Genomic DNA, 11,969 nt, shown 5'->3' with positions numbered 1-11,969 from the left:
GATGGCTCCCTGGTGAGGGCAGTGACTCTGAGATGGGGAAACCCCTGTGAGTCTGGGGAAGCCTCTTAGGAATCCCAGAAGCCCAGAGTGCTAAAGGGAACTCAATGGAGTAATGGGCCTGCCTTTTTTTGCTCACAGGGAAACTGAGGCTTGGGAAAGCGAATGTCTTACTCCTAAGTGATGGAACTAGGACTTGAACACAGCTTGGTCAAGTCCCAGCTTGGGGCTTTTCCCATTATAGCTGCCAGAGGGTGGGGAGGCTACCTGCTGCTTGGGAGTGAGGAGAGATGCCCCCCCCACCATGAAAGGTCTGACCTGCGTTTGGAAACATCTCTGGGATGGGAGGCATTGATACCTGAGGTAAGGCAACTGGGGACGAGAGTAGAATTGGGGGCTGTGTCCAATCCAGGTAGAGGGGTCAGAGTCCCGGTGCAGTCCAGCAGGTGGCTTATGGCAGCAGTGAGCACCTGAGTTTCAAGGGAGGAAGGGGGCTATTTCTCCCAAGAGCTCGGGAAAGGGGCCCTCACCCAGGGAACACGTGCTACCTTCTCCAACTTGCAAAATCTCTCTATCATTTCCTGTCTGTCCAGATGGAGTTGCCATTTTAATGTTTTTCAAATCAGAGGAAGGGGCCCAAGGAAACCTCTTAGGTAATGTAAATGTTTTATAATATATTGCGGCCGTGTTTACAAAACTGCACGCACTTATGAACACTCCATGAACTATACTTAGAATGGATGAAAAAAATAAGAGAAAAGGAAGGGGTTCAGGGCACCTGGTGCCAATAAAGCTGTGAGTAAAAAAAATTTAAGCCCCCCCAAACCAAAAGCCAAACCCAAACCAAACCAACCCCCCACCCCCGGCAAAAAAAAAAAAAAATGAGGCAAGACCGGCTCAGGGTCTCACTACTTCTGTTGCCCATTGCTTTCTAGATCAGCAAAAATCCAAGGCCAGCTCATCCAGGGGGAGGTCAGAGGTTGCAGGAGAAAGAACTTGACAAACACACAAGCCACCTCTTCGTTTACTGTAAAATCCTGTTTAATGTGTAACATTTCAGGCACAGAGAGGCCTTGGGAATGAGAGGCAAAGGCGGTCCTAACCAACCCCCACTCCAACTTATCTGCCTGCTCCTCCCTCCCTAATTCCTCCATCCCAGACATGTCCTCCTCCTCCTTGTGGCCAGCAAAGTGCTGTTCCTCCTTTTCTCGCCTTGACTACCCTCCCTTCTCCACCCACATGTCCAGAGCACCCTCCTTCCATTCTACTTGCCCACGTCCCTCCCTGCTGATGTGACTCCAGAAATAGGGTATCTGACAACACGGGGTTAAGATTAGTTTCATAATTGGAGATGCTGTCAGAGCATCATATCTCTTGTCCCCCAGTGGCCCCAGGAAGAGGGAGAGGGAAGCGGAAAGGGGGTACAGACAAGAAGAGCCACCTCCTGCCCCCTCACCCCACCCTTGAGCACTGGCCTGGCCAGCCTCGGGCTCCCCACCCCTCTGGTCCCCCAGACAGAAGGCAGGGGTGGGGGGGTGGGGGTGGAGGAAGGGAAACCAGGGAGGAAAGGGAGATTTCCATTGATCTGATCTGCAGTCCCTAGCAGGCAGAGGCCCGCACCCCCGGCAGGGGAGAAGGAGGGGCAGGGCCAGGGGCAGGGGGATGGGGGACGGGGGAGGGGTGCAGGAGGGGAGGTTGCCTTGTGTGTGGCATCAGCAGGCCGAGCAGCGGTCGCTCTTCTCAGCCAGCCCAGCCCCAGTGCCAGGGCTGCGGCGCAGTATGTCTTTCAGGGAGCCATCCTGCTCGCTCAGCAGCTTGTTGATCTCATTCTGCTTGTACTCAGGTGAGAGGCGGTGGCCGAAGCCCGAGCCCTTTCGGGAGGGCGGATTGGAGCGGCGCTGGGCTCGGCGGGCACAGGCCCGGATGATGAGGTACACCACCTCGGCCACGTTGAGGATGATGCAGATGCCCGAGGCGGCCAGCATGAAGACCGTGAAGACGGTTTTCTCAGTGGGTCGGGACACGAAGCAGTCCACCGTGTTGGGGCAGGGGTAGGCCTCACACTTGACCAGCCGCACCATGGCGTAGCCGGGGTAGAGCAGGTAGAAGACATACATGAAGGCGGCCTCAAACATTAGCCGGAAGACCACGCTGATGACATAGGTCCACCACAGCGTCCCTGAGATGTGGACCTTGTGCCTCTTGACCTCCTCCAGGTGCAGGGGGTCCGCGTGACCCTCGAGTCGCAGCATCTTCTTTTCTATGTGCTGCTGGTGAGCCACGTGCATCGCCACGAGGAGAGCTGGGGTGGACACCAAGATGAGCTGCAGGGACCACAGGCGCACGTGGGAAATGGGGAAGAAGTGGTCATAGCAGACGCTGTTGCAGCCGGGCTGCAGGGTGTTGCAGATGAAGGAGGACTTCTCGTCACCCCACACGCTCTCGGCGGCCACCACCAGCACCATGATCCTGAAGATGAAGATGACCGACAGCCATATGCGACCAATGGCGGTAGAATGCCGGTTCACGCCACTGAGCAATGTGTACAAACCGGTCCAGTTCATCCTGCCTCATTCACACCTGCAAAAGATGAGGCACAAAGCGAGCTGGCAGAAAGCTGGGGCAGAAAGCTGGGCAGCGTGACATGGCTTGACACACACACCCACCCCCACCACCCCTGTCACCCCTTCCAAGAGCCAGTGACAGGAAGGGAAGAAGGATGGTCAGTGCTTTCCTCATCACCCCACATCCCTTGCCAGCCTCTCCTCTTCCTCTTCCTCCTCTTCCTCTTCTTCCTCCTCCTCCTCCTCACTTGACTTGACTTCCCTGAAGCCCATCTCCCTTCTTTGCTTTCATCCAACATTCTTTCCTCTCCAGAGCCCCTTTCTTTACCAGGTCCATTTTGTTCTGCCCTCGGCCATTCTCTTTAGCTCCCCATCCCCCAGCTCCTTAGCTCCGGACCTGGGGTGAGCCCAACAAAGCCCATTACCTTGGGGAGCGCCTATCCCTGAGGCCACCCAGACAGGTCCCCTATGGTCTCATGTCTGTGCAGGGGGAGTGGTCCCTGGGTCCGCGCCTGCGTTCCAATTCATCGCCGCCCGGTGCTGGGGAGTCATATGCTGCTTTATACCCAGTGTCTGCACAATGGGACCTTTGTGGGGCTCTGAACAACGCCCTTTAGAATTCAGATCAAACGCCCTGACTTCCGCCCACCCTACACACAGAGCACTTGTGTCCCAGCGCCGGACACCCAGCCTGCACCCACCTGTTCTGTGCCCGCCCGGTCCATCGCCGCACCCGCCCCACAGCCCCACCAGAAGAATGGCCACGGTGGGGGGTGGGGGCGAGATAGAACAAAGACAGGTGCATGTAAGAGGGGACCCAAGGGGACCAGGAGGCTCTGGGCCAAGGCCGTCGCCCATGACTCTACTAGAAACTTGGGGTCAGCGGGATTTTTCCTTGGTTGAGATCCCTTGCACGGTATGTATGGGTGAGCTCACTCATATGTCTCAAGCCAGAAAAGGTGTTAAGCTTTTTCCCATACATTCTTCCTTTGGACCCACTCAGCAAGCCTCCAAGGACTTTACCCCAGTCTTTCCAGCTGAGGAGGCCGAAGCTCAGATACATTAAGTAACTTACTCAAGGTCACAAAGCTGAGAAGTGTTAGAAGAGGATGAGACAGACAAGCATCTGAAGCCGAGGTTTAGGCTCTTTCCCCGGCCGGCCCTTCATCCTTTTCGCAGCCGGTGTCACCCAAGCCAGCCGTTAGGAACAACGACAACTGGGTATTATACGAGAACAACGAATCATGGAACACTACATCACTACATGATGTACGGTGACTAACATAACATAAAAAAAAAAAAAGAACGACGACAACAAGAGCAAGGGTTAATGCTCCCCACGAGAGTGCAAGAAACATGGCAGCTGCAGACCCCTGAGTACTTCCAGCTCCAGTGTCACGGAGCAAACCCTCACCATCTCTCCTTGAGCTTCAGGTGGCAGGTGGGCACACGATGAGGACAAACCAGAGTGAGAAAGCAAAAGTTAACAAGCAAACAGAAGGTTGGAAGATGGGGCAGGGAAGAGTCATACGCTTTTGGGTTTGAATCTGGGTTGTTCGCCTAACACGACCGCGGGCTAGCTCCCGACCTCCTCTGAGCCTGCTCCCTTATCTATAAATGGGTTGTTAATACCCAGGGTTAGGGGCGCCTAGGTGGCTCAGTGGTTAAGCGTCTGCCTTCGGTTCAGGTCATGATTCCAGAGTCCTGGGATTGAGCCCCGGCATTGGGCTTCCTGCTCAGCAGGGAGCCTGCTTCTCCCTCTCCCAGTCACCCTGTTTGTGTTCCTTCTCTAGCCGTCTTTCTCTCTCTCTGTCTGTCTGTCAAATAAATAAACAAATAATCTTTAATACCCACGTCATTGTGAGCTTAGTGAAGCCCCCTGCAACAAGTTCCCAGCTCAGCTCCAGTTTCATAGATGATGATCAAGGGAGATAAGCACCTAATCAGGAAGAGAAAACATGTTGTTTCGGGGGACTGGGTGGTCTGCCAAACCCAATGTCCCACTTTTTGTTTCCCAGTGCTGCCCTTGACGTAGGCATCTGTCCGGAGATAGAACAGGCTGTTCTGCCCTGCCCCCCCCCATCAAATGTACATTGTAATCTCCTGGTTTTCTGAGCCTGCCAGTAGCTCTAGGGAAGAAACTCCCCTCCAAGCAGTGCAGGTAAAGAAGGCCTCCTCTCCCCCACCTCCCACCACTTCTGCCACTAAGTTGAGCCGAGTAGATGATGCTGGAAGCAGGGAACTGGGTGTGAGGAGAGCACACAGGCCTGGACCTGCGGGACATGTGGGGCATTTCCTGTCCCCGTACAGGGGCAGTGGTGGTGGCAGAAGCCCCGCATCAAGACTGGGGTGCTTCTCTCTGTTGTAGGGGGTGGGATATTAGCCATGGAAAAGTTGGGGAATGGGATGAAAGAACCCGGGGGATGAAGGGATGGTCCACAGGACACAGAGTACTTTTCTGAACAAGGTCTTCTTTTCTCATTTAACTTAAAATAATAATCAAAAAAAAAGCCTCACTGATTTCATGCTGGGGCCTAAACCAGCATGGAGAGGTAGGAACACGGGTGCCTTTTCTGCTCAGCCACAGGTTCTAAAGGCAGGGCTGCTGCAGGAGGCCCAGTGGTTGACGGTAAAGAAATGCCTCATCTGGTGACACACGTTGGATTCACAAACCGTCAAGGAACATTATGAAGAGTAACCATTTACTGAGCACCTGTGAGGCCAGGCCTTGCACGTGCATGACCTCCTGTGAAGCTCAGAACAACCCCGTGAGGTGGGTGTTGCTTTTAATCCTTGCGTCACCCAAGAGGAAACTGAAGTAAAGAAAGGTGAAGGGACTTGTCCAAGGGTCACACGGATCAATGCAGTTAGTGTGTGATGGAAGTGGGACTGGAGTCGGGCCGAACTGACTCCAGAGCCCATGCTTTTGCCCATAAGCTTGACCACCTTGTCTAGAATTATAATCTTTCTTTCTATGAGTGTTTGTATTTTTTAATTCGTTTTTTGAGAGACAGAGAGAGAGAGAGAGTGAGAGTGTGGGCCAGCGGGTGGCAGGCTAGACAGAGGGAGAGGGAGAGACAGAGAATCTGAAGCAGGCTCCACCCCCAGCACAAAGCCTGACGTGGGGCTTGATCTCACAACCCCGAGATCACGACCTGAGCCGAAACCGAGTCTGGCGCTTCACCAGCTGAGCCACCCAGTCGCCCGTCTGTGAGTGTTTTTTAGAAACAAAGAGATTCAAAACTGACCTGGCTTGTATTCTCTTCTAGCCCCTTCTCCTCTTTCCTGTGGACTGGTAACTCTTCCTCTTCTTCCCTCCCAGGGCTTTCCACTGCCTCCTGATCTGTTCTGATTTCCCTGCCTTACCTTTCTGCGGCGGCTTCCTCGGACTCCAGAGCACACTCGAGCTGTTCTCTCTGCAGCGCAGGGGTGCTCCTCGTTTGGCCTGGCCACTGCTGAATTTCTAGGCTCTTGGAGCTCTTCACCCCCATTTTGCGCCCTCTGGGACGTAACCAGTGAACTCCCTTTGGGTCCCCTAAGCACCCTCATGTGGGCACTGGGATATCGGTTTTTGCTCTCCCCTTGGGATGGAGAGTTTATCCCTATGTCAACATCAGCACCTCAAGGGTTTCATTCTAAAAACATCCAGGGGGAGGGACCTGATTTTGAAATCCAAACCACCTTTGTGACTTTGGGTTAAAGTCCAAGTACTGATATGCTCTGCATTGCTCCAGACCTGTTTTTGCTCTCATGCTCTCATGTTTAATTAGACAAGACTCCCCTGGCTCTGTCAGGCCCTGGCCTCGTCCTCGGATTCTGAATTGCCCAGGCACCCAAGGACAGCTCAAGATCTGGAGATCGCACCTAGTCCACACAACCATCCTGTAATGGTATCCCCATTTTTCAGACAAGGAAGTTGAGGCTCAGAGACGTTAAATAACTTGATTCAATGGCATCTCTGTGAAATGGTAGAGTCAGGTTTCCGATTTCGTTTCTTCTCACCTCAAAGCCTTTGTACCTCGCACCACCTTGGGCAGCCTCCCTTAGTCTGCATTCTCACCAAGGCCTGGCCCATAGCTCAGAACTTCGACCCCTTTCCACGTATGCTCACATGCGTGGGCATGTGCACACACACGCACACACACGAAGATGTGTGCCCATACCCATTCATCAGCTCTCTCTCTTTCTGCCCCCACCTCTTCCCTGTCCCTCGTTCCAACTACAGGAAATCCTAGTGTTTTTTGGGGTTTGGGAGGAAGGCCCTAGTTGGACTGGATGAGGTTCTGTTCAGCCTCGCATTCCACACTTCCTCCCCCCGGCTTCACAACCAGGCTCTGGCCAGGAAAGGACAAGGGGCTTTCTTTGGGATTTCTTCCGGAATTTCAGGCTGCCTTCATCATCAGTTTGGTGTGGCCAAGGCCAAACTTCTCCAGCCCTTCCCTTCTTCCCCCACCCTGCCTCCACCCTGTGGGCCTAGGACACCTCAGGCACTTGGCTCATCCTCTCCGCCCTGCCACATGTACTGTAACCAGGCTAGGGTCAGGGTCACTCTAGCTCATTCCACTTTTCTCCTTCCCTCCCTTGGGCATGGTCTTTTCCTAGGAACTGGTAAGTGACAAGCTCCCTTACTCTGCAGACTACACCCTCTTATTCCTCCTTCAACTATCTGACTTCCTGTTGCTCCCTGCTTGGGCTTTATTATAACCTAACAGCCACCATTTATGGAATGCCCATAGTGTTCCAGGAGCTGGATGTTCATTAACTCCCATCCTCACAACAAGCCTGTGAGCTGTGGCTTGTTGTCTCCAGTTCCCAGATGGGGCCATGGAGGCTCAGAGTAACTTATGACACAGCTGGTCAGCAAGTCCTGGAGCCCAACTTAGGGGCTCCCCGCCAATACGTGGGTCCCTTGCCCATTGCTCTGCTGCATCTTCAAATGGAAGTCTCTCCATCTGAACCCTTCTTGTCTACAGCCTCCTCTCCCCACCTCCTTTTCTAAGTCCGTGCGCTCTGCCATGCTGTCCCCAACAGCTGGAACAACTTCCAGACAGCTGTGGGGCCTCCCCTCCTTTAGATCTCCAGATCACTCGTTACTCATGGCTCAGCTTGAGTCTGCCTACCTCCCTCAAGAAAACGGAAAGCCACGCTTCCAAATCCCAGCCCCGTCAGCCTTCCCTCTGCCCCTGCTGAGTGCCTTGTGTTCACCCGTCCGCAACCCCAGGCTGGTTGCGTGCCTGGTTTACCTTCCAGTCAGGGAAGGAGCACAGCACCTGGCAGTGCCCAATGGTCCACCGAACCCTAACCATCTCTGGCAGGAAGCGTCTTAAAGAGATGAACTTGGCCACCCTGGGCCTGGGGGGAGGGGGGCTCAAGTCTTCCTGGGAATTCAGCCCTGTGAGGATGAAGGGAATCCACAGCTGGGGGAAAAAGGGCGGGGAGAAGAGAAGCCACTCTGAGCTCGGAAAGAGGGTAACAGTTGAAGGCTCCAGAGAGAGGCTGAGCAAGCCTGGCACTCGGCAGGAGGGGTCTCACTCTACCCAGAGGGAAGCACAGAAGGGACCTAAGTGGCTTAATGCTGAGGCCAAGGGAAGACAAAACCCAGGCCTCTCCCCAGCCCCCATTTCTGCCCCCTGCGCATCCCCCCATGCCACACCAGCTCCCCCTCCCCAGCCCACCTCCCCCTGTCCCCAGCTTCCTCACCTGGCTGCCGCTGCCCTTTCCTGGGGAATGTCTGCAGGCGTGTCTGCACTGTGCCACTAGGTACTGTCAGCCCAGTCCAGGGGAGGGACAAAGAGCCCAGGGCCCGAGCCAGATATGGCCCACAGCCCAAGAGGAACCAGACAAACATTAACCAGCCCCGCCTTCCTCCCACACACAATCATTAAATAGGATTGATCCCCTGAGCTCCCAATGCATTTCTCGAGGTAGATCACAGAGACTGGAGTTGCTGCCCCGTCCCAGAGGCATCACTGTCACCCACGTGGCCACGTTCAGCCCATCTGGGAGGCTAACCTGGACCTGGGCTCCTTAACAGCCCTCGGGCTTCCCCCATCCCCTGGCTACAGGTAGATCCAGTGTGTGGGCGAGTTGCAGAGAGGGCTGCTGCCCTGGGTGCCATCCCTTCCAGGTCTCAGCCTCTAGAACGATAACGACTATGGGGAGAGAAGAAGACGTGGACGGTGCCTCCTGGCATCTTGGAGTCAAGGCGAAGGGGAAGGGACTTCTTCCCCCAGATGGCAGGACCACGATGCTCTGTGTCCCGAGTTGGCTGGGGATGGAGCAATGCATTCCCAACCCTATGCCACCACCCATTGCCTTCTACCCTTAGGGCCAAGGCAGTTGAGCCGCAAAGCATATGAGGTGTGGCAATAGTTCTTGGCAATCATTAAGGTAAACAGAGAGTGTCAACCATTAACTGAAGGGTCAGTCCAGTTTGAAGGAGGGTTTACCCAAAGACCCTGCGAATTCTGTGGCCTGAGTGGCCATGGAGAAAGAAGTGAAGTCAATAGAAACTGGTCCCCTGGCTTCTGCCCTTCACCGCAGCCCAAGCTCACTGCCTTGGCCTTGGCTTCCCTTCGCCAGCCCAGGGTACACGGAGGCATTGGCCAGTAAGTCTTACTGGACACCCACTGGGCACCCAGGACGAGAAAGATAAGGAAGGGGTAGGTGGCAGAAGAGGGGGAAAACCTCCCACCTGGTTTTGAATAAGTCATCAACTTCCCGAGGAGACAAAACCAAGACTCAAGAAGTCACCGTGAAAACTCTCCGTGTATGTTCGGTTATGTAGTTCTGACATTTGCTGCCAAGGAATTTTGGAAGCAGGAGGATGAGGAACGTCACCTGACGTTACCGGGGCAGCTTTCTAGAGGAGGTGAGGCTTGAGTGGAGCGAGAAAGGCCGGGTGGGAGTTTGAAAGGGGAAGGGCAGGCCCAGCACTGCAGGGAGGAGGAAGATTGTGAGCAAAGGCAGAGCGGTAGGAATGGGCAAGGGTGTGTCTGGGGACAGAACGGGGGCAGGGCGGTGGAAGATGTCATGGGTCAGCTGAGGGATCAGAGTAGGAAGTAGGAAGGACACTTAAAGCCAGGTAGGGAATTCCTTTAGGGAGTGCCTAGTAAACTTGGTATAAGGCGAAACTGAGCTTGACACCAGGGAGGGTGGTTTGAGGCTGCCTGCCATCCTTGGCACCCAGAGATTCCTGCTAAGTATACAGTTGTGCCGTGTGGAAAAAGAGTAGCACTTCCTGAGTACGCCATTCGTGAAAGGCAACATGCAAAGTGCTCTGCAAGTATTACTTTGTTTGATTCTCAAAGTAACCCCATGGGCCAGGCATTATTAATATTCCCACGTTTCAGGGGTTTGAGGCACACAGATGTTAGGTGACATAACTGGGGTCATCCAGCTAGCAACAAGGCTGGATTTAAACCCAGGCAGTCTGTCTCTGGAACGTGTTCGTTTAGCCACTACATTGCAGTTCGAGGAGCTAGCTCTATAGGTCCCACTGCGAATCAGAGTGAGGACTGGTTCCTGATTCCAGAAGGTTTTTGGCTAGCAGGAGAGAGGGGTACCTATGACAATGGAGTATGTCCTAAATGCCATACGTAGATATGAGGTGCCAGAAGGCATTTTGAGGTAGGAGAAGAAGGTAGGTTTAGTGGAAGAGACAGAGTTGAACTTGGGTCATAAATGAGATGGAGAGTCCAAGCATTCCAGGGGACAGCAAGCAGTGAGATGTGTTTAGGGAATGGTGGGCAGACCTGTTTGACCAGAAGAGAGAGCTCCTTTAGCAGAGCTCCTCGGAAGGGAAACCGTGGGTCAATATCAGTGTGTACTCACTGTTCCTTGGAGTTCTGGCAGGATTTCTCTAGGGTGAGTCTTGTTCTGTGTGTAGTTCTAGGCTACAGGAAGTCTATTTGAATAGTCTGTAGCTGTATTGTAAAAATGCTTGCTAGAATCGACTTGTCCTCTTCCTATTTACTGTGACTTACACACGTCTTCTGGATGGGGTCCTGCCGCTGCCAGAGAGAAAAAGAGAGAAGAAAAGTGAGGATCGAGAAGGGAGAGCATGGGTGGGAGGTGGGCAGGAGGAAAACTGTACTACAGTGAGCAATGTAAATCCATTTGCTCTTGGGAAGCAGCTAAAATCAGCTTCTGCCTTGAATCCTAAGCACGCTTTCTTCCTACAATGGGTGTTTGGGGGAGAATGTTTTAAAATTTTACAGCTGCCTGCTTACTTCCTCAGATTCACTCAGGGAGAGCAGGTCTGGAAACATGCTGTCTCTGGGATGGCTCAAACATCAGCCCAAATGAGGGCTTTCCCCATTCCTGTTCCCGCCAGGACCAGAACAGACAACAGAGGGAACCAATCCCCATTATCTAGGAGCACTTCTCACCAGCCACATTGTCTAAGTTCAGAGCTTCAGACCCCATCGGCAGAATCGCGGGCTTGGGGAGGCTCTGATCATTCCATCATGGAGCAGGGCTGCTTGCCTCGGAGTGGGCATCCTGAGACTTCCTCCATTGCCTCACATGTGGAGTCCATCAGCCAGCCCATCCCTGGGCCTCATTACTGAACAAAATGTGGCATTTTGTATGGCTTTGATCAATGAGACAGCATTGCTGTATGGCTCAGAAATCAAAGGGACCAGCTTCCAACACAAACGTTGCTTAAGACACACAGGTCAAAACCCTTCCCAAATGGGTCCATAGGATTAAGGAAACAGCTAACCCTGAAAATCTGAAGACCATTTCCAAAGTCCCCACCCCACAGCTCAAGCTGGGGAAGGCTTATGCAAACTCTTTCCAGTAAGGGCTGCTAGGGAAAGATGGAAGTGGTCCTGTATTTCTAATTGGTGTTGGTTTTCACAAATCCTTTTTTAAAAAGACACATAATTATGTGAATGAGTCTGTATCCCCCCCAGGATTCATATTCTGAAAGAGGTCAACCTGGAGCTCCTGGATGACTCGGCCAGTTGGTTAAGTGTCTGCCTTTGGCTCAGGTCCTAATCTCAGGGTCCTGGGATCGAGCCCCGCATTGGGCTCCCTGCTCAATGGGGAGTCTGCTTCTCCCACTACCCCTCCCGCTGCTCATGCTCTCTCTCTTTCTCAAATTAATAAATAAAATTAAAAAAAAAAATAAAAAAGGAAGTCAACTCGGCGGAGTTATCCATATTTTCTCGAGGGGGTTTCTGAAGAACTATACCCACATAGGGCATCAATTCACTTGACAGGTGTATACATTCAGCTCTAAGGACAGTTTAGAGTGTGGAGAAAAGCAAAATTGTTTCACTCCCCCCCCCGGCAAAAAAGACCTAATTGTATGAAATCTCCTACAACCAGCGCCACATAGTATGGCACACTCATTCTACCAACAGTAAGGCCTGAAGGTGAGAGGGTGCTTCTTGGAGCTCA

At 53.2% G+C, this 11,969-nt stretch overlaps 1 protein-coding gene across 2 annotated transcripts; it reads right to left on the bottom strand.

The window, feature by feature from the left end:
* Positions 1–1,016: 1,016 nt before the first annotated feature.
* On the bottom strand, positions 1,017–8,358 carry LOC116863043 (gap junction beta-1 protein). 2 transcript variants are annotated; one of them, XM_032850534.1, is made up of 2 exons: positions 8,262–8,358; positions 1,017–2,577 (listed from the first exon to the last, which is right to left on the bottom strand). In XM_032850534.1, the coding sequence occupies exon 2, from the start codon at positions 2,559–2,561 to the stop codon at positions 1,710–1,712; it is 852 nt and encodes a 283-aa protein (XP_032706425.1). In that variant the 5' UTR covers positions 2,562–2,577; positions 8,262–8,358; the 3' UTR covers positions 1,017–1,709. The 2 variants fall into 2 exon arrangements, with proteins under 2 accessions (XP_032706425.1, XP_032706426.1); XM_032850535.1 differs by lacking the exon at positions 8,262–8,358 and adding an exon at positions 2,987–3,311.
* Between the last annotated feature and the right edge of the window lie 3,611 nt (positions 8,359–11,969).

Source organism: Lontra canadensis, unplaced genomic scaffold (genome assembly GCF_010015895.1).
Source record: "Lontra canadensis isolate GAN:19392208 unplaced genomic scaffold, GSC_riverotter_1.0 scaffold476, whole genome shotgun sequence".
Lineage (NCBI taxonomy): Eukaryota > Metazoa > Chordata > Mammalia > Carnivora > Mustelidae > Lontra > Lontra canadensis.
This window is presented reverse-complemented; position numbering and strand designations above follow the sequence as displayed.